This window comes from Salmo trutta, chromosome 12 (genome assembly GCF_901001165.1).
Source record: "Salmo trutta chromosome 12, fSalTru1.1, whole genome shotgun sequence".
In the NCBI taxonomy this organism is placed as follows: Eukaryota; Metazoa; Chordata; class Actinopteri; order Salmoniformes; family Salmonidae; genus Salmo; species Salmo trutta.
The window spans coordinates 8,436,420-8,459,691 of NC_042968.1; the positions used below are offsets into that span (position 1 = coordinate 8,436,420).

Genomic DNA, 23,272 nt, shown 5'->3' on the forward strand with positions numbered 1-23,272 from the left:
ATTTGAAACCGGTCCTATATGCTAGATTTAGAGTTATTTGACCACGTTAATTGTGAATGATACAAGCCTTAGAATGTTGTACAAATCCAAACAAATATGGGGCTGCGTGATGCGACTATAGGCTTTTGATGATTTGAGAAAGTCACAAAAAAAAAAGCTTGCGCTCTGTTCCTTGCCTCAGACTGCACACGCTGTTCTCTCATCAAGTGATCATATTTTTCACCCATCAGACTATTCTCAATGTAATCTTGTCTTTACTAAGATGTCAAATTAGTTTTGATTTAGAGTGGCCTATTATCAAATTGTCAGGAACAGGAGCAGGGGGGGAAAAAGACATGTCATCCATATGCACCCGAATAGCGAACGGAGCCCACTTTCCAGCCAGTTCTTTTTTCATTCATGCGGGTAGGCTACTCAGGGTATTTCACTCCACACATCAACCGCTGTTTGAGGAGCATGCAGCCATTCATATGCCATGGGCTCTCCAACCCTGTTCCTGCAGCTATCCAGTGCTTCATTTGGGAAACCAAGTTAAATCTGTTTGGGAACATCAATAGTAACATGTTTTCACAACTAAACATATTTTATTTAACTGTTGACAGCCCCTCTCTCTGGAAAGGAATGAAGGAGGGAGGGGAAAAGATGGAAATGCACGGTGGAGAGATATTCTGCAGCTAAAGGTCATGTCAGCCTATTAACTATGAAAATATACAAAAAATCACTATTACTAGGCTATTCAAAATCAAATACAAACTCACTATAATTGTAGGCTAACTCTGTAAGACGTAGAAGCTGCACAATCAATGAACCAACAGCATTGCCTAGACCTATACGTTCTCTCCCAGACTCATGGATGGAACGTTTGAAGCATAGCATAAGGTAACGAGTCCATAAGTATGCCTAATAATACAGTCTACACTCAAAGGTCATTACTAGAATTTGTTTCATTTTGGAGTAAAGGCTAGACCAATTCCGTACCAAAGACATCTTAAATCAGTTGTTTTTAAATGTTTTTCTGCCATGCATAATATAAGTAGGCTATGTATTGTTTAAAAGCACCATCGTCGGGCTTGGACTCATATATAGGCCGATGCTATGCATAAGCGCTAATATGCATGAGGGTTTTGAATAAATCCTCCCCTTAGAAAGCGCTGTCCATTTCGATGTGTTAGGCTTTGAAACAACATCCCAAACGACCATGTTTTTCACTCAGTTTCAACCTGTTATTGAACTTCTTTCTTCAAATTCATCAATCAAAGTGAAGTGAGTTTTAAAAGCACATACAGTTTTGATGATAAGTGTCTGATGTGATTTTCTATAGCATTTGCATTGATGTCAGAGTGGTTAGAGGGACAATAGAGCCCTGAGTACCAGGCCATTAGCGACATGATGGTTGTTAGTGAGTTGGGTACTACCAACGGTGCATAAGAGGAGATTACCGTTGTCAACGGTCACGTGGAATTTTACTGCGGTCATGACTCATGACTGCTGGTGTGGCAGTAATACGGTGACCCCAACAGCCCTAGCCACCAACATGCTTCACGGTAGGGATGGTGTTAGACAGGTGATGAGCTGTGCCTGGTTTTCTCCAGACATAGCGCTTTGCATTTAGACCAAAGACCTCAATGTTTGTCTCATCAGACCATAGAATCTTTTGCCTTATGCTCTCAGAGTCTTTCACGTGCCTTTTTGCAAACTCCAGGCGTGCTGTCATGTGCCTTTTTCTCAGGAGTGGCTTATGTCTGGCCACTCTCCCATAAAGCCCAGATTGGTGAAGTGCTGTAGAGACTGTTGTCCCTGTGGCAGGTTCTCCCATCTCAGCCAAGGAAGTCTGTCAGAGTGGTCATTGGGTTCTTGGTCATCTCATTGCTCAGTTTGGTTGGACGGCCAGCTCTAGGCAGAGTCTGGGTACTTCCATATTTATTCCATTTCCCAATGATGGAGACCACTGTGGTCTTGGAAACTTTCAACACTAGACATTGTTTTATACCCTTCCCCAGATATATGCCTCGTCTCAGAGATCTACGGACAGTTCCTTGGACTTCGTGGTATAGTTTCTGCTCTGACAACTGTGGGACCTTATATAGACAGGTGTGTTTCTTTCTAAATCATGTCCAAAAAATTGAATTGGCCACAGGTGGACTCCAATCAAGTTGTGGTAACATCTCAAGGATGATCAAGGGAAATTGGATGCATCAATTTGGAGTGTCACAGCAAGGGGAAGTGAATACTTATGTAAATGAGATAATGTCCAAAAACATGTTTAGACTGTGTCATTATGGGGTAATGTGTGTAGATGGGGGGAAAAATAATATATTTAATCAATGTTGAATTCAGGCTGTAATACAACAAAATGTGGAATAAGTCAAGGGGTATGAATACTTTCAGAAGGCACTGTATGTGTTGGAACACAGTAACAGCTTCTTTCTATAATGACAAAATAAAACAAATACCCCAACCACCAAGATGCAGGGTCAGCAAGATGCGTGGCCAAATGATGAAAACATCAGTAGCCTAAACATCATTGTAAATGACAAGTAGCCTTGATAAATAGTGACAATCATCACAAAAGCAATAATGGCATTATAATTCATGTGTCGATATGCCCATTATTGTTATCTCATACAATAGTCAGTTATTGTCAGATCGTGTTCACACTGTGTGCATCTTCATGCAATGTTAGATTTCATTTAGCTGTTATCCCTTGTCCTAACAGTTGACACAAATCTTCGTACCTTTCACATGCTTGACACACTTTGACATACAGTACATTTGTTTGGTTGTAGTGCGTAATAGTATCCAGTTTTCTCTTTATTGTTTCCATCACCTTGTCATTCTTCAGCATGGCTGCACAACTGCTGTGCATGTGCCTTATTTTGCGCAGAGGGAGGGAGCTCCCAACTCACTTTGTTCATGGCCGGCACCGAGAAATTGTCCATGGTGACAATGTAAGGTTCCACAAGCTTCATCACCACATTCTCCAACAGTCGCTGCCCGATGTGGATCTTTTCCCATATATTGAAAGTCGTTCAGCATGTACAATTACGCACACTCTCACTGTAGCCTAGCCTACACCAAGTTGGCTAGAGTAGACTGATAAGACTGTTTGGATTCTGTGGACTGATATAGGGTACATACACACACACACCCCCCCATTTGGGTGGTGGAGCATTCTTGATACACACGGGAAACTGTTGAGTGTGAAAAACCCAGCAGCGTTACGGTTCTTGACTCTAACCGGTTCACCTGGCACCTACTACCATTCCCCGTTCAAAGGCACTTAAATCTTTTGTCTTGCCCATTCACTCTCTGGCACACATACACAATCCATGTTTCAATATCTCAAGACTTAAAAATACATCTTTAACCTGTCTCCTCTCCTTCATCTACACTGATTGACGTGGATTTAACAAGTGACATCAATAAGGGATCATAGCTTTCACCTGGTCAGTCTATGTCATTAAAAAAGCAGGCGTTCTTAATGTTTTTTATACTCAGTGTATGTGTGAAATTAGTTTTGGTTTAGGTTCAGTTTCGAGGCAAGTATCGGCGTGATTATCAGCTGGGCACTGCACTTTCAACTGTCGAAGGAGGAGGGGCAATGAGGGAAAACCATTCAAAAAATAACATGCCCTCCTAAAACTGGTTATAATTCCAGTTCTGTTTGTGATATTAAGATTCTAACACCGACAGTGTGTTATATAGACTTATTTAGGAAATATCAAGAACAGAGGGCATGTAATGGAAGATTAATACATTTCTTAAATTCATGAGCAGTCAAAATGACTGCTTTAGCAGTTCTAGTGCTAAAGAACAGATGAAATGTGTCCTGGAAAAGCTCTTGTAACACCAAGTGAATGTTTTTTGCACCCAAAATGAATCATCCGCATAAGTGGCCCGTTTTTGTGTTTTAGGAACATATCTTTTGTGATGTCCCCACAATGTTCTCACCAGACTGTTCCAACAACCTAATGAAACATTTTAGGAACCTTTAAAGAGCACATTAAATGTCTTATAGGAACGTTCTTGCAACATCAGGCAAATGTTTTATACAAACATGCTATAATCATCACCAAGAATGGACTGTTTTTGTGTTATGAAATTTCACTGAACCAATTTTGGTTTGCTGGGAAAACATTACTGGTACATTGTGTTATTACATTACCTGGAAACCTAATGAATGTTTCTCTCTGAATGTTTTTGAGATGTTATCATCCTAATGCTAGATAAAACTCTAACTAGAACTTAATGGGAATCTTAACTAATGTTCTGGAATGTTCCCAGTTGGCTGTGTTACTCTTGGAAGCAAACCAGGAAAATGAGCCACACAAAGTGGAATGGTGTCTTCTCATCCGTTAGAATAAAATGCTATCATATATGAATCATGTGAAGTATTAGCAATAAAGTATTTTTGTATTTGTACATAAAAATGCCCAACCCTTATGTTCACTGCAAAAAATCACTGCAGTTCTATAACAGTCACACCCAGTGGCTACATTTATTGATTAAACTTATAGCTGACCTCGGCATCACCACTGCAAAGCTGAAAAACATTGAAGTCAGTGAAGTGTCTACCTCTTACTTTCCGTTGAAGTGAATACCTTTGGTCAGGTCTTACACATCACTGCCAGTTCCGATTGCTCACTGTGCCTCATTTGACTAAACAAGAACTGAAAACTGGAATTAAATCAAAGTAGACTCTTTTGTCTACTATATCACCTGTGTTTAATTTTCTAAAGCCCATAATAATTTTTAGGTTGAAGAGTTGAAAAATTCAGGGAGATTGAAAAACAAAGTTGTTCTGGATGAGCATCCCCGAGAGATTTGGGGACAACGATTTCCAACCTGTGACACAATCCCCCCCCAAAAAAGTCCATGCATCCTTGAGATTGAAATTGAACGGTCGAGAGGACCAACTGGACAATATACTCAAACAATTTGCTATTGGAAGCATTAAACTCAGCGGGGAGGATTGAGCCCTTTTCTGTAGCCACTGTCATTATTCCATCTGACAGAGCTTAAAAAATGACAGGTCTGAGGGATCAAATCTTGCATTTATGAAATGGTAATAGGAGGCACTGTGGCAGAAATGTCAACTGACATTTCTCGACCCAGCCCTCCAAACAAAAACCGAAAGGTCAGCCTATGTCCCCGTAAATGCCAATGATTATTACATGAATTCTTAGATACCAAAAAAATTCAACACTTAAAAAGGTCAATTCTTCCAATTAGAATGGGATTATTATGTGTAGTTGTGTGTAAGCGTATAGTTTACTTTATGTGATAGACCTGGGGATTTTTTTCACTGCTGGGGGTTACATTTTATTGTAGTTGGTTTATCATACCAGAGCTTGTAGTCTTGTCCAGGTCTCCCTTATCTCAATGGGTCTTCATGGATTGCAAAAGGATTCATTATTATATTTAACACCATATACTGATTTATGTATACTACTTTCCAAGGAATTTGGCAATGCAGCATAGATCTGACTTAAATTTCAACAATATCTCAGAAAAGGTTTGGCATCGGATAATGTACTTTTTGGTTGTGGAAACAGATGCAACACATGACAAATTAGATTTATTTTTGGAAAGGGGCTTATTCACTTTGGGATGTGACAACAGTGTAAAAAAATGTGTGGCATGTCAATGACCATAGGAGTTGACAAGACAGCACAAACAGATCTGGAACCTGCAAGTTATCTGTCCAAAGCTGTACACATCATGAAACCAAAGGAAGCATTCCAGGGTGGTAACAGAATAATGCATGTTGCACTGACTACAGTATAAGAGGGAAAAGCAATTGTGCAAAAGCCTGTGAGTCCTCTGTGTACTGGCCATCCCTTCCAGTGGGGACTTACTAATCGCAGACTCAATTAAGCCAAGTGCCCCCAGGTAGGATCATCTTTTCAGGGTGGACTGGAGCACCTGTTTACTCCTGGTCTGGTACCATAATAAAGCAGCCCCTTTCATTTTGCGCTTACCTTGAAAATTAAATCCTTTTTCCCGTACCGCAGCTCTTTCAGTTGAGCCTGGATTTTTTTGGACTGCAAGTAGAAGATAAGAAAATGTGTTAGCTTATTCAAATAGTGAAATTGGTTTTAGATCACGTAGAAGGATTTTGCCGGATGCAGCGGAGCACACCTTTGTGCGTGTTACTTGGGCAAAGCTCCGGCTCAAAGGAGGGACCTACAGAGAGCAAGAAAATGTAAAATCTCCCATTCAGTGAACTGCAAAGCCCACACAATTATTCAGTCATGCACTGGCTACTTGCCCACTGTCTAAAGCCCTATTCCCACTCCCACTCCACTCCACTCCACACAACCTCTACCACACATACAGTTAGTTCCCTGGTAGCACCCCTCCCTTCTCATCTCGATGGCGACACACACTCACACATACAGACACACACAGAGCTCAGACAGTCTGCAAAATACATGGCTTTCCCTGGCCTCCGATCTTAACTGCAGCACATGTGTGCACAAACACACACGGTGCCCAGCTATCCCTGACATTACAGTACTATTGTTACACATCAGTAAGCACATGGAAGCACATGGGGGTTGGTTCCCTGATGCTGGAGATGCAGTCAGTCCTCTTGGGGCCTTGGCACTAATAAGAGTTTAACAGGTGTTTTCGTCCTCCGGGGAAGTAACTTCTTCAAACAAAAGGTGAATAACATGAAAGGTAGAAAGCCCTATTTTAAAAGAATACATAAAAAGCCCAAGGTTAAAAGACTACATAAAAAGGTGAGAGTGAAATGAGATTAGGGACAGATCAAAATCTACTGGCAGGAGGTGTGGTCCAAAATAGTGAAACTTTTATTTTTGCTTTGGGGGCACAGGGAAGGGTAATGCATTTTTCCCCCGGTTTACTTTTACTCTCCTGCTCATATTGTCCCTATAAACAATGGCTTGACTTACTTTTGATATTACTCTCATAAAGTTTAGATGACATTTGTGAAGGTTTGGTATGGTGTGGCTATTATTCAGCTTAAACTACTGCAGGCCTATGATATGAATATCATATAGTGAACACCTAAGCCTATAGGTCTTTGAATGCAATGCCCTCAAACATTTAGTGCTAAAATCTTTGAGAACTGAACAGTGAGGTGGATAACTATTGTTTTAGGAAAGTAGCCTAAACCCCTCCCAAAATATAGGCGATAAAGTTCTGCATATGCTAAACAGTGTTTTTGTAATTTCGGCTGTTTTTAAGGACACGTAAATGTGGCTCATTTGGCCAACATCCCTTGTTTAGTGATGGCGCTGGCTGTGCCAGGTTGGATCTGAATGCATATGGATGTCCATTACATTTCTCAAATGTCCGGGAAATTAAAGTCTTCCCTCTCATGTTGTCCGGCACCAAATTTTCCTAAAGGAAACTCTGAAAAGGCATATTGTTTTCATAAAATCTTTGAATATTCACATGAAAATCTGGCGCCAATTGCATGGAAACCTAGCTATAGACACCCTAAAGACTCTGGCAAGTGTGCTAGTCCAGTGTCACTTTGATTATGCCTGCACTTCATGGTTCACCAGCAGCCCCAAACATCTAAAGATAAACTACCAGCCAAACAAGCTTGTTAGAATTGTACTCTCCCCTCATACTCATCTGGAGGTTGAGCATTTCCTTCATCTCTATCTCTAATGTTTCTATCTATGTAATTGCATATGTATTAATGTATAAAGTAGGGACTACAATGGAAATAAGTCCCCGACTGTATTGCGTAATCCCGGTCACTTAAAAAAATCTTTGAGTATACAGTTAGAAGTTTACATACACTTACAGTGGGGGAAAAAAGTATTTGATCCCCTGCTGATTTTGTACGTTTGCCCACTTACAAAGAAATGATCAGTCTATAATTTTAATAGTAGGTTTATTTGAACAGTGAGAGACAGAATAACAACAAAATAATCCAGAAAATGTTATAAAATTATTTGCATTTTAATGAGGGAAATAAGTATTTAACCCCTCTGCAAAACATTACTTAGTACTTGATGGCAAAACCCTTGTTGGCAATCACAGAGGTCAGACGTTTCTTGTAGTTGGCCACCAGGTTTGCACACATCTCAGGAGGGATTTTGTCCCACTCCTCTTTGCAGATCTTCTCCAAGTCATTAAGGTTTCAAGGCTGACGTTTGGCAACTCGAACCTTCCGCTCCCTCCACAGATTTTCTATGGGATTAAGGTCTGGAGACTGGCTAGGCCACTCCAGGACCTTAATGTGCTTCTTCTTGAGCCACTCCTTTGTTGCCTTGGCCTTGTGTTTTGGGTCATTGTCATGCTGGAATACCCATCCACGACCCATTTTCAATGCCCTGACTGAGGGAAGGAGGTTGTCACCCAAGATTTGACGGTACATGGCCCCGTCCATCGTTCCTTTGATGCGGTGAAGTTGTCCTGTCCCCTTAGCAGAAAAACACCCCCAAAGCATAATGTTTCCACCTCCATGTTTGACGGTGGAGATGGTGTTCTTGGGGTCATATGCAGCATTCCTCCTCCTCCAAACACGGCGAGTTGAGTTGATGTCAAAGAGCTCCATTTTGGTCTCATCTGACCACAACACTTTCACCAGTTGTCCTCTGAGTCATTCAGATGTTCATTGGCAAACTTCAGACGGGCATGTATATGCATTCTTGAGCAGGGGGACATTGCGGGTGCTGCAGGATTTCAGTCCTTCACGGCGTAGTGTGTTACCAATTGTTTTCTTGGTGACTATGGTCCCAGCTGCCTTGAGATCATTGACAAGATCCTCCCGTGTAGTTCTGGGCTGATTCCTCACCGTTCTCATGATCATTGCAACTCCACGAGGTGAGATCTTGCATGGAGCCCCAGGCCGAGGGATATTGACAGTTCTTTTGTGTTTCTTCCATTTGCTAATAATCGCACCAAATGTTGTCACCTTCTCACCAAGCTGCTTGGCGATGGTCTTGTAGCCCATTCCAGCCTTGTGTAGGTCTACAATCTTGTCCCTGACATCCTTTGGAGAGCTCTTTGGTCTTGGCCATGGTGGAGAGTTTGGAATCTGATTGATTGATTGCTTCTGTGGACAAGTGTCTATTTTACAGGTAACAAGCTGAGGTTAGGAGCACTCCCTTTAAGAGTGTGCTCCTAATCTCAGCTCGTTACCTGTATAAAAGACACCTGGGAGCCAGAAATCTTTTTGATTGAGAGGGGGTCAAATACTTATTTCCCTCATTAAAATGCATATCAATTCATAACATTTTTGACATGCGTTTTTCAGGATATTTTTGTTGTTATTCTGTCTCTCACTGTTCAAATAAACCTATAAAATTATAGACTGATCCTTTCGTTGTCAGTGGGCAAACGTACAAAATCAGCAGGGGATCAAATACTTTTTTCCCCACTGTAGGTTGGAATCATTAAAAATCGTTTTTCAACCACTCCACAAATTTCTCGTTAACAAACTATAGTTTTGGAAAGTCGGTTAGGACATCTACTTTGTGCATGACACAAGTCATTTTTCCAACAATTGTTTACAGACAGATTATTTCACTTATAACTCACTATACCGCAATTCCAGTGGGTCAGAAGTTTATATGCACGAAGTTGACTGTGCCTTTAAACAGCTTGGAAAATTCCAGAAAATTATGTCATGGCTTTACAAGCTTCTGATAGGCTAATTGACATCATTCGAGTCAATTGGAGGTGTACCTGTGGATGTATTTCACGACCCACCTTCAAACTCAGTGCCTCTTTGCTTGACATCATGGGAAAATCAAAAGAAATCAGCCAAGACCCCAGGAAAAAAAGATTTGACCTCCACAAGTCTGTTTCATTCTTTCCAAACGCCTGAAGGTACCACATTCATCTGTACAAGCAATAGTACGCAAGTATAAACACCATGAGACCACGCAGCCATCATACCGCTCAGCAAGGAGACGCGTTCTGTCTCCTAGAGATTAACGTACTTTGGTGCGAAAAGTGCAAATCAATCCCAGAACAACAGCAAAGGACTATATTTATATCCACAGTAAAATCTGTCCTATATCGACATAACCTGAAAGGCCACTCAGCAAGGAAGAAGCCACTGCTCCAAAACCGCCATAAAAAAGCCAGACTACGGTTTGCGACTGCACGTGGGGACAAAGGTCGTTGGAGAAATGTCCTTTTTGGAGAAATGTCCTCTGGTCTGATGAAACAAAAATAGAACTGTTTGGCCATAATGACCATTGTTATGTTTGGAGGAAAAAGGGTGAGGCTTGCAAGCCAAAGGACACCATCCCAACCGTGAAGCATGGGGGTGGCAGCATCATGCTGTGGGGGTGCTTTGCTGCAGGAGGGACTGGTGCACTTCACAAAACAGATGGCATCACGAGGAAAGAAAATTATGTGGCTATATTGAAGCAACATCTCAAGACATCAGTCAGGAAGTTAAAGCTTGGTCGCAAATGGGTCTTCCAAATGGACAATGACCCCAAGCATACTTCCAAAGCTGTGGCAAAATGGTTTAAGGACAACAAAGTCAAGGTATTGTAGTGGCCATCACAAAACACTGACCTCAATCCTAAAGAAAATGTGTGGGCAGAACTGAAAAAGCGTGTGCGAGCAAGGAGGCCTACAAACCTGACTCAGTTACACCAGCTCTGTCAAGAGGAATGGGCCAAAATTCACCTAGCTTATTGTGGGAAGCTTGTGGAAGGCTAAACGAAACGTTTGACCCAAGTTAAACAATTTAACCAAATACTAATTGAGTGTACATAAACTTCTGACCCACTGGGAATGTGATGAAAGAAATAAAAGCTGAAATAAATCATTCTCTCTTATTATCTGACATTTCACATTCTTAAAATAAAGTGGTGATCCTAACTGACCTAAGACAGGGAATTTTTACTAGGATTAAACGTCAGGAATTGTGAAAAACTGAGTTTAAATGTATTTGGCTAAGGTGTATGTAAACTTCCGACTTCAACTGTATGTGTATTTTTTTAAATGACAATTAAAATCAATCACTCAATCATTCCAAACTGTACACACGGACAATAGATGAATGCAAAGAGTCATCTGTTACAAAACACCAAAAAGTCTAAAATACTGGGTAAGCCTACAAGGTAGGGAGGGATGTATTTTCTGTTTGTCGAGATTTTCATTTATTGTGGTGTTGAAAATGCCAACCATGATATTGAAGCTCCCAAAGTCAGCATGCTTTGTTTGTTGGTTATGTGGTGCATTAGCACAGAAACCTGTTGATGGAAAATTCGTTGCCTATATAATTATAAATATGGCATCAAGATCTGGAAAATCTGATTTCCTCCTTGCTGATCCTTGTCTGTTGCCGGATCTGATCGTAGTGTAATGAAACAGGCAGGGAGAGAGATCTCGTCTGTGGTGGTCGGCGAACCATCAACCTTCTGGCCAGTAGCCCTCTGTGGCATCGAATGTGCCACAAAATCATGCTGATGTGGCAAAGTCGATATCCATGTCAATAAACACAGGGTCACAGTTACTGTTATTTGTGATCGTAAACATTATTTTGAGTTAATTCTATGAGGGGTGAGGAATTTCAATTTATTTGACAGTACAAGGGGAGGGTAGTGTGAAAATATTTTTTACTTTGGGGAGAGGGGCGCAATTTTTTTATGACACCTTGAGTTGGACCAGTTCCTCCCCCAAATAAATCTTGATCTGTCCCTTAGCGTTTCATGTTTTGGCAGTTTGTTTAAGCTCTTCAAGTTTGTTTCGACTAGAATAAACTGGGCACTGAGTGTCAAAAGTGAGTTGAAATGGTAACCCAAGCACAGTTTACTTTTCACTGGTCTTAGACTTGAGTGATCGTTATTAACAACTAATGTTGTTACCCATTTTGTAACATGTCGAAGTACATGCTAAATCTTTTCAGTCACCTGAGGGAGAATAAGCGCTGTCGTGCCCTCTTCACAACTGTCTTGCTGTGTTTGGAGCATGATAGTTTGTTAGCGATGTGGACACAAAGGAACTTGTAGCTCTCGACCTGTTCCACCTACAGCCCTGTCGATTTGAATGAGGGCATGCTCGGTCCTCCTTTTTCTGTAGTTGACAATTAGCTCCTTTGTCTTGCTCATGTTGAGCGAGGGGTTGTTGTCCTGGCACCACACTACCAGGTCTCTGACCTCCTCTCTATAGGCTGTCTCATCGTTGTTGGTGATCAAGTCTACCACCGTTGTGTTGTGCTTGGCCACGCAGTCGTGGATGAACAGGGAGTACAGGAGGGGACTAAGCACGCACCCCTGAGGGGCCCCCATGTTGATTATCAGCGTGGCGGGATGTGTTGTTGTCTAACAATACTAACTGGGTGCGGCCCGCCAGGAAGTCCAGGATCCAGTCGCAGAGGGAGGTGTTTAGTCCCAGGGTCCTTAGCTTATTGATGAGCTTTGAGGGCTCTACGGTGTTGAACGCTAAGCTTAAGTCAATGAATAGCATTCTCACATAGGTGTTCCTTTTGTCCAGGTGGGAAAGGGCAGTGTGGAGTGCAATAGAGATTGCATCATCTGTGGATCTGCTAGGGCAGTATGCAAATTGGAGTGGGTCTAGAACTTCTGGGATAATGGTGTTGATGTGAACCATGATCAGCCTTACAAAGCACTTCATGGCTGCAGATGTGAGTGCTACGGGGCAGTAGTCATTTAGGCAGGTTACCTTGGCGTTCATGGACACAAAGGCTATGGTGGTCTACTAGATACATATAGGTATTACAGACCCGGTCAGGGAGTGGTTGAAAATGTCAGTGAAGACACTTGCCAGTTAGTCTGTGCATGCTCTGAGTACACGTCCTGGTAATCCGTCTGGCCCCGCGGCCTTGTGAATGTTGACCTATTTAAAGGTCTTGCTCACATTGGTTACAGGGAGCGTGATCACACAGTCGTCCAGAACAGCTGGTGCTCTCATGCATGCTTCAGTGTTGCTTGCCTCGAAACGAGCATAAAAGTAATTTAGCCCGTCTGGTAGGCTTGCGTCACTGGGCAGTGCTCAGCTGATTTTCCCTTTCTAGTCCGTAATAGTTTGCAAGCCCTGCCACATGTGAAGGGAAATCTTAACTCTACAGCATACAATAACATTCTAGACGATTCTGTGCTTCCAACTTTGTGGCAACAGTTTGGGGAAGGCCCTTTCCTGTTTCAGCATGACAATGCCCCCGTGCACAAAGTGGAAGAACTTGACTGGGCTGCACAGAGCCCTGACCACAACCCCATCGAACACCTTTGGGATGAATTGGAACACCGTGCCTGACCTCACTAATGCTCTTGTGGCTGAATGGAAGCAAGTCCCCGCAGCAATGTTCCAACATCCAGTGGAAAGCTTTCCCAGAAGAGTGGAGGCTGTTATTGCAGCAAAGGGGGACCAACTCCATATTAATGCCCATAACTTTGGAATGAGATGTTCGACAAGCAGGTGTCCACATACTTTTGGTCATGTAGTGTACGTTCAGCTGAGTGGCCATTGAAAGTGTCCATTGACAGCAGGATCAAGATGATAGGAAGTGTACCGGTCAAGCTTTGAAGGGTTTTGGTTTCTCTTCAGTGAATATGTTACTGAGGAAAAAAGTATATATGTTACACCTCCCTCAAATGACTGGAGAAAGAGCTGCTGGGACTTGAAAAAACATTATTTTTGAATAGACAAAAATATACACATTTAGAGCAGGGAAAAGCCTAATTGCACACAACATAAAGCCTTGTGCTGCTTATTGTCGGCATCCTCGAAAAACCTCGTATGTCCTTATTTGCCTATTTTTATCCTTTTTACATAGACTGAAAGTAATCATCAAAGCAATTCCAAATATCACTCTGCTTTTTCAGTTGTTGAAAAGTTAACTGTTTTGGGGTACAAAGTTATCCAAGGCACCTCTGGTTGTTTTTGCTGGGTAGGCTGTTCTAAGGGGCTTGTGTGCAGGAGAGATTCAGCCACTTTGGATACTATTGAAGTTAAACAAAAAGTGATTATTCATTATTAAAAGCTAAAAGTTTTTGCCAGCCTTCATGACAAGCACTCTTATGAAGGCTGCAATGCCAAGATTGTTTTTTTTTTATAATATATGCATGAGCAGAGTAACTGCATGTAAAGTGAGGGACAATCTAATCAATGAAGACTTGGGCCCCAATTCAATCCAACTGAATTATGACCTTATTTTTTTTTTTACCTAGGCCCACTGTTCATCAGTGTGATTGAAAAGGCTTACCTCTTCTGCATGGACATCACACAGTTTGTTGCCAGATAGCAGTTTATTTTTCAAGCTCTTGTTCTGCAAATAAAAAATAAATAAAAAGCTGTTATTAGTTAAGGGTTGATGAGAGAAAATCATTGATAACATTTAGCAATGGCTTGCACTGCTTTTCCGTTTAATCCGCAGTGACAAATGTAATTATATTAGACGATCATACAAGCCAGATTCGATTCATCAGGCCTAAGTATTGACTACAGAACACATTTACAACAGCAAATGAGTTCATCAATGATCTAATTAGCTAATCCAGAGCCTATTCTTCAACCACTCTCTGTTTAACACATGCAGTACGAGAGTAACACAACTCAACATTGACTAATCACTCATGAACATGAATCAATAGAAACCCCTGATAGCATGAGAGAGACATATACAGGTGCACTATTGTACAACATTGTTCCTTCATTCACACAGATTCATCAGAACAACATGTGCAGGGACACAACTCAGAGCAGTGGTGCTGACTGACTGACATGCAGTAAGATGTAAGAGGTGGCCTTACAAAGAACACGTTTTCTGTGCCAGGGAATAGCCCTCTTCCTAAGAATTGCTACATATGTTTGTTCCAATTTTGGTTCCATGCACTTTATCATAACTGTCCCTATGCATAACTATGCATGTACACTACATGACCAAAAGTATATGGACACCTGCTTGTAAAATCATGACCATTAATATGGAGTTGGTCCCCCCTTTGCTGCTATAACAGCCTCCACTCTTCTGGGAAGGCTTTCTACTAGAGGTTGGAACATTGCTGCGGGAATTTGCTTCCATTCAGCCACAAGAACATTAGTGAAGTCAGGCACGGCATTCCAATTCATCCCAAAGGTGTTCGATGGGGTTGAGGTCAGGGCTCTGTGCAGGCCAGTCAAGTTCTTCCACACCGATCTCAACAAACCATTTCTGTATGGACTTCGCTTTGTGCACGGGGGCATTGTCATGCTGAAACAGGAAAGGGACTTCCCCAAACTGTTGCCACCAAGTTGGAAGCACAGAATCGTCTAGAATGGCATTGTATGCTGTAGAGTTAAGATTTCCCTTAACTGGAACTAAGGGGCCTAGCCCAAAACAGTTGGCACTATGCATTCAGGCAGGTAGCGTTCTCCTGGCATCCACCAAACCCAGATTTGTCCATCGGACTGCCAGATGGTGAAGTGTGATTTATCATTCCAGAGAAGGCGTTTCCACTCCTCTAGAGTCCAATGGTGGCAAGCTTTACACCACTCCAGCCGACACTTGGCATTGCACATGGTGATCTTAGGCTTGTGTGCGGCTGCTCGGCCATAGAAACCCATTTCATGAAGCGCCTGACGAACAGATATTGTGCTGACGTTGATTCCAGAGGCAGTTTGGAACTCGGTAGTGAGTGTTGCAACCGAGGACAGACGCTTCAGCACTCAGCGGTCCTGTTCTGTGAGCTTGTGTGGCCAAACTCTTCGGACAGAGCCGCTGTTGCTCCTAGACGTTTCCACTTCACAATAACAGCACTTACAGTTGACCGGGGCAGCTCTAGCAGGGCAGAAATTTGACAAACTGATTTGTTGGAATGGTGGCATTCTATGATGGTGCCACTTTGAAAGTCACTGAGCTCTTCAGTAAGGCCATTCTACTACCAATAATTGTCTATGGAGATTGCATGGCTGTGTGCTCGATTTTATACACCTGTCAGCAATGGGTGTGGCTGAAATAGCATAATCCACTAATTTGAAGGGATGTCCACATACTTTTGAATATACCGTGCCTTCAGAAAGTATTCAGACCCCTTGACTTTTCCCACATTGTTACATTACAGCCTTATTCTAAAAAGGATTAACTATTTCTTTTTTTCTCAGAAATCTACACACAATTCCGCATAATGACAAAGTGAAAACAGGTATTTCTACATTTTTGCCAATTTATTAAAAATAGAAATCAGAAATACCTTATTGACATAAGTATTCAGCCCTTTGCTATGAGACTCAAAATTGATCTCAGGTGCATCCTGTTTCCATTGATCATCCTTGAGATGTTGCTACAACTTGATTGGAGTCCACATGGAGTAAATTCAATTGATTTGACATGACTTGGAAAGGCACACACCTGTCTATATAAGGCCCCACAGTTGACAGTGCATGTCAGAGCAAAAACCAAGCCATGAGGTCGAAGGAACTGTCCGTAGAGCTCCGAGACAGGATTGTGTCGAGACACAGATCTGGGGAAGGGTACCAAAAAATGTCTGCAACATTGAAGGTCCCCAAGAACACAGTGGCCTCCATCATTCTTAAATGGAAGATGTTTGGAACCACCAAGACTCGTACTAGAGCTGGCTGCCAGGCCAAACTGAGCAGTCGGGGGAGAAGGGCCTTGGTCAGGAATGTGACCAAGAACCCGATGGTCACTCTGACAGAGCTCTTGAATTCCTCTGTGGAGATGGGAGAACCTTTCAGAAGGACAACCAACTCTGCAGCACTCCACCAATCAGGTCTTTATGGTAGAGTGGCCAGACGGAAGCCACTCCTCAGTAAAAGGCACATGACAGCCCGCTTGGAGTTTGTCAAAAGGCACCTAAAGACTCTCAGACCATGAGAAACTAGATTCTCTGGTCTGATGAAACCAAGATTGAACTCTTTGGCCTGAATGCCAAGCGTCACATCTGGAGGAAACCTGACACCATCCCTACGATGAAGCATGGTGGTGGCAGTATCATGCTGTGGGGATGTATTTCAGCGGCAGGAACTGGTAGACTAGTCAGGATCGAGGCAAAGATGAACGGAGCAAAGTACAGAGAGATCCTTGATGAAAACCTGGGCCTTCCAACAGGACAATGACCCTAAGCACACAGCCAAGACAATGAAGGAGTGGCTTCAGGACAAGTCTCTGAATGTCCTTGAGTGGCCCAGCCAGAGACCGGACTTGAACCCGATCGAACATCTGGAGAGACCTGAAAATAGTTGTGCAGCAACGCTCCCCATCCAACCTGACAGAGCTTGAGAGGATCTGCAGAGAATGGGAGAAACTCCCCAAATACAGGTGTGCCAAGCTTGTATCTTCAACAAAGTACTGAGGAAAAGGTCTGAAAGCAAATGTAATATTTCCGTAAAAATGAATACTCAGTCAAGGGTTTTTCTTTATTTTTTACTATTTTCTACATTGTAGAATAATATTGAAGACATCAAAACTATGAAATAACACATATGGAATCATGTAGTAACCAAAAAAAGTGTAAAACAAATCAAAATATATTTTATATTTGAGATTCCTCAAATAGCCACCCTTTGCCTATGACAGCTTTGCACCAAAGATAACCCAGAGAACACCATCCCCACAGTGAAGCATGGTGGTGGCAGCATCATGCTGTGAGGATGTTTTTCATCTGCAGGAACTGGGAAACTGGTCAGAATTGAAGGAATGATGGATGGCTCTAAATACAGGGGAATTCTTGCTGGAAACCTGTTTCAGTCTTCCAGAAATTTGAGACTGGGACGGAGGTTCATCTTCCAGCAGAACAATGACCCTAAGCACACTGCTAAAGCAACACCCGAGTGATTTAAGGGGAAACATTTAAATGTCTTGGAATGGCCTAGTCAAAGCCCAGACTTCAATCCAATTGAGAATCTGTGGTATCTTAAAGATTGCTGTACACCAGCAGAACCCATCCAACTTGAAGGAGCTGGAGCAGTTTTCCCTTGAAGAATGGGCAAAAATCCCAGTGGCTAGATGTGCCAATGTCACGTCCTGACCATAGAGAGCTCGTATTTTTCTATGTTTGATTCTAGTTTCTTTTTTCTATGTTGGGGTTTTTGTCTAGTTTAAATGTTCTATGTTGTGTTCTAGGTTCTTTTTTCTAGGTTGGGGTTTTCGTATGATTCCCAATTAGAGGCAGCTGGTCATCGTTGTCTCTAATTGGGGATCATATTTAAGTTGTTGTTTTTCCCACTAGTGTTTGTGGGAGATTATTTTGAGTTTATGCATGTAGCACCTCTTCGTCACCATTTGTTGTTTTTGTTTATAGTTTATTGTCTGTCTTGCATAGTTTCACATAGAAATAAAGATGTGTAACGATACGCACGCTGCGCCTTGGTCTCTTTCATACGACAACCATGACAGAATCTCCCACCACCAAAGGACCAAGCAGCGTGCCCAGGAGGAGCAGGGATCCTGGGCCCGGGAGAGAAGAGAGTGGAGGACATCCTGGACCTGGGAGGAGGTAATGGCAGGGGACAAGACCCTGCCATGGAAGCAGGCGGAGACAGCGAGAGAGGAACGGCGACGATACAAGGAACTAGCACGGCAACGACGGAAGCCAGAGAGGCAGCACCAAAAAAAAATTTTTGGGGGGGGGCACACGGAGATTGGCGGAGTCAGGGTTGAGCCAACTCCCCGTGCTTACCGTGGGGAGCATGTGACCAGTCAGGCACCGTGTTATGTGGTGATGCGCACTGTATCTCCCAAGAGACTTACAGCTGTAACTGCTGCAAAAGGTGGCTCTACAAAGTATTGACTTTCGGGGGTGAATAGTTATGCATGCTCAAGTTTTCAGTTTTTTTGTCTTGTTTGTTTCACAATAAAAAAATATTTTGCATCTTCAAAGTGGTAGGCATGTTGTGTAAATCAAATGATACAAACGCCCCCAAAAATCAATTTTAATTCCAGGTTCTAAGGCAACAAAATTGGAAAAATGCCAAGAGGGGTGAATACATTCGCAAGCCACTGTATCACTTTTTCTTTTTTTTTTGCTCTCTCTCCCGCTTTTCTCTCTCTCTCTATGAAACACACACACGCGCTCTCTTACACACAGAGTTAATGAGGTGGAATGACAGCGCTATGTGATTCAATGAGCTAGAATTGGCTGGGATTCCAGTCCAGACACTTACGCCTCCTCTCCCTCTCTAAAGAAAGGGTACTGTGGCTGGGAGAAATGGCAGCTGTCATACAAGGTGACGTGTGCCTGCCCGAGAACAGACCCACAGTGAAATTTTGATCCAGTAGATCTCATATGTCATGGAGTATTATGCTAAATGAGATCCAGTTAACCACATATATTATGAGCCAAGTGTTGCCATATTGGGAACCATGCGTGAAATGTATAATAAAAAGTGTTCGAGACATTACTGATTATGATCATACTTTCCTCTATATTTATTGTTCGCACTAACGCCGCAATATCATTTTATTTGTATGTATCCTTTCGTTTATTTAATAAGGAATTCCCTTGGGATGAGAATCTTTTTTTTTAGGGAGGACTGGATGAAGTGGTATGCCTATGTATTTTCCCCTGGTTTCTACTCTCTCTTTATTTCTCTCTCTTCCCTCTGCAAGACAGGGAATTCTCTGAAAATCAGTATATCTACTGAGAAGGCCTCAAGTTCTTTTAATTGCCAGTTTATTGTTTTTCACAGTACATCTGGCATTTTAAATTATTTGTTTCGCTGTATAAATAAATTAATACATATTTTTATTTTACCTTTCAAGCTGTTCAGTGTGCTTATGTATTGGTCATCAAGCAAGCAATGCAGCATGACTATTGTAAAGCACAACTAAGACATGCCATTAATAAGTGCTTTAGGGGGTGTCTGTCCAAATTATTCTGATAATTTTGTGAATGGAGGGGTAGATAGAGGACCACCTTATTTTCTTCCTCTTCAGTATATTAAAGGGATACTTCAGGATTTTGGCAATGAAGCCCTTTATCTACTTCCCCAGAGTAAGATGAACTTGCGGATACCGCTTTTATGTCTATGTGTACAGTTTAAAGGAAGATGCTCACTAGCGTTAGCTCAATTGCTAACTAGCATTAGTGCAATGACTGGAAGTCTATGGTAAATGCTAGCATGCTAGTCGATATCATAGACTTCCAGTCATTGCACTAACGCTAGTTAGCGTGCACGTGGAAAACTACCTCTAACTTCCTTCATACTGGATGCAGAGACTTAAATGGTATCCATGAGTTCTGACTCTGGGGAAGTAGATAAAGGGCTTCATTGCGAAAAAAATGCCAAAGTATCCCTTTAAGGTTTCATACACAATATGACAAATTCTGTGATGAGATTTGACATTTGCACTTATATATTATAATTTTGCAAAAACAACAACAAAGTTTGACGGTCAGGGAAACCAGGCTAATCAGCAAAAGATTTCTGCGGAAATGCCTCAAGGTATCTCTCTCCAACTTGTTAAAGTTGCAGGTGCAGATGCTCGCTAGAGGATGATTGGATGAGACACGTGTCACCCTCATCTAAACGGTCACCAATAAAAGCATCTGGCAGACCATACTAAACTTCCATTTACCCTCAGGACTCTTCATACACTGTTTCCGCCTGTCAGAGTGATCTCCTTCACACTCACTGCAAAGAGTTTGAGCAGCTTATGGATCAGCTGTCTCCTACAGAAGCTCCACTCTTAGCGACTGTCATATCAAAGCAGAAATATGGTCTGTGTCGATCACTCAATCATTCTCTAGCCTTAATCCTAAAATGCACATCCTCAGCCCTAAAAGTAAATTATAGAAGATGAGTTTACAGCGAATTGCAGCCATAAAGATTTTCTGGTGACATGATCGATTGAAACGGATACTTGGAAGGGCTGATGTGAAAGGAGCATGGTTTGTAAATGACTGCAACAAAGAGTTATCTGCAAATGCAAATGACCGCATCACACTCAGGGACAACATATTTTAATTCCGTTGCAGTGAAAAATTGATCCAAACTCGAGTCGAAGTTTAAAAAAGAAGAACAAGAATAAGATCAAGAACAAAACCTCTAGGGGCTAATATTTTATTCAAAAAGGAAAAGCATGTAGCTTAGCTGAGGTCTGATTCTAATTGGAGAGGAAAGCGTCTAACCTTGTAAGGGAATTGGTGAAGTCAAGGTCTTTACAAAGAGCTCATCAGAGCACCAGATCAAGTAGAAACTCAGACGTCATTGTAAATAAGAATTTGTTCTTAACTGACTTGCCTAGTTAAATAAAGGTAAAAAAAGCTGAGTGTCCTGTCTTATACTCTTAACAAATCACTTATCAAATCAAATTCTCGGAGAGAAATATAAAATGGTCGCACTTTACACTAAGGGGTGGTTTCCTGGACACAGACTAAGACCTAAAACGCACATTTATTGGAGAATCTATTGATGCTTTTTAGTGCATGCTTAATCTGCATCCGGGAAACCACCTCCTTGTGTGCAAAAAAATATGTACATACAGTGTAGTTACACAGGTAGGGACAGCGTACCAATTACTATAACTATTACCAATTGAAATATATATGGCGATACATAGTTTGCCACAAAAAAAATCTTTAATTAGAGGAAAAGCTGATGGCCTTCAATGCCAGACCTTTATAGCTACAGTATCAACATGGGCCCTGCCTACCAAGTGTCCCTGATATTGAAGAAAAACAAGGCTCAAGATGAATCAGCATCTGCAAGGCCCCATATTACTCATTAATATGGTAATAAGGACAGATGCTCAAGCCAGGGTGGCCCACTATCTACTCTCCTGTTTGCATATTGATCTCAAGCCCCTTGCTAATTCAATAAGGCACTGGCGATAATAAGGGAATAACAATAGTAGCCACAACCCAGTTACAGTTGAAGTCAGAAGTTTACATACACCTTAGACAAATACATTTAAACTCAGTTTTTCACAATTCCTGACATTTAATCCTAGTAAAAATTCCCTGACTTAGGTCAGTTAGGATCACCCCTTTATTTTAAGAATGAAAAATGACAGAATAATAGTAGAGAGAATGATTTGTTTCAGCTTTTATTTCTTTCATCACATTCCCAGTGGGTCAGAAGTTTACATACACTCAATTAGTATTTGGTAGCATTGCCTTTAAATTGTTTAACTTGGGTCAAACATTTCGGGTAGCCTTCCACAACCTTCCCACAACAAGTTGGGTGAATTTGGGCCCATTCATCCTGACAGAGCTGGTGTAACTGAGTCAGGTTTGTAGGCCTCCTTGCTCGCACATGCTTTTTCAGTTCTGCCTACAAATTTTCTATAGGATTGAAGTCAGGGCTTTGTGATGGCCACTCCAATACCTTGACTTTGATGTCCTTAAGCCATTTTGCCACAACTTTGGAAGTATGCTTGGGGTCATTGTCCATTTGGAAGAACCATCTGCGACCAAGCTTTAACTTTCTGACTGATGTCTTGAGATGTTGCTTCAATATATCCACATAATTTTCCTACCTCATGATGCCATCTATTTTGTGAAGTGCAGCAAAGCACCCCCACAACATGATGCTGCCATCCACATGCTTCACGGTTGGGATGGTATTCTTTGGCTTGCAAACCTCCCCCTTTTTCCTCCAGACATAATGATGGTCATCATGCAAACCTCCCCCTTTTTCCTCCAGACATAATGATGGCCAAACAGTTTTATTTTTGTTTCATCAGACCAGAGGACATTGCTCCCAAAAGTACAATCTTTGTCCCCATGTGCAGTTGCAAACCGTAGTCTGGCTTTTTTATGGCGGTTTTGGAGCAGTGGCTTCTTCCTTGCTGAGCGGCCTTTCAGGTTATGTCGATATAGGACTCGTTTTACTGTGGATATAGATACTTTTGTACCCGTTTCCTCCAGCATCTTCACAAGGTCCGTTGCTGTTGTTCTGGGATTGATTTGCACTTTTTGCACCAAAGTACGTTCATCTCGAGGAGACAGAATGCGTCTCCTTCCTGAGCGGTATGATGGCTGCGTGGTCCCATGGTGTTTATACTTGCGTACTATTGTTTGTACAGATGAACGTGGTACCTTCAGGCATTTGTATATTGCTCCCAAGGATGAACCAGACTTGTGGAGGTCTACAATTTTGTTTCGGAGGTCTTGGCTGATTTCTTTGGCTTTTCCCATGATGTCAAGCAAAGAGGCACTGAGTTTGAAGGTGGGCCTTGAAATACATCCACAGGTACACCTCCAATTGACTCAAATGATGTCAATTAGCCTATCAGAAGCTGGAATTTTCCAAGCTGTTTAAAGGCACAGTCAACTTAGTTTATGTAAACTTCTGACCCACTGGAAATGTGATACAGTGAATTATCAGTGAAATGATCTGTATGTAAACAATTGTTGGA

The 23,272-nt window shown here is 41.9% G+C and overlaps 1 protein-coding gene across 2 annotated transcripts in view; it reads right to left on the reverse strand.

Moving 5' to 3' along the window:
* The window catches only part of LOC115202863 (leucine zipper protein 2-like), a 173,398-nt gene that overhangs the window by 36,663 nt on the left and 113,463 nt on the right, over positions 1–23,272 (reverse strand). For both annotated transcript variants that reach the window (XM_029766955.1, XM_029766953.1), the window contains exons 6-7: positions 14,177–14,239; positions 5,982–6,044 (exon numbers count right to left, since the gene is read on the reverse strand). In XM_029766955.1, the coding sequence (XP_029622815.1) occupies positions 5,982–6,044; positions 14,177–14,239 (126 nt within the window). The remainder of the gene's footprint in view (positions 1–5,981; positions 6,045–14,176; positions 14,240–23,272) is intronic.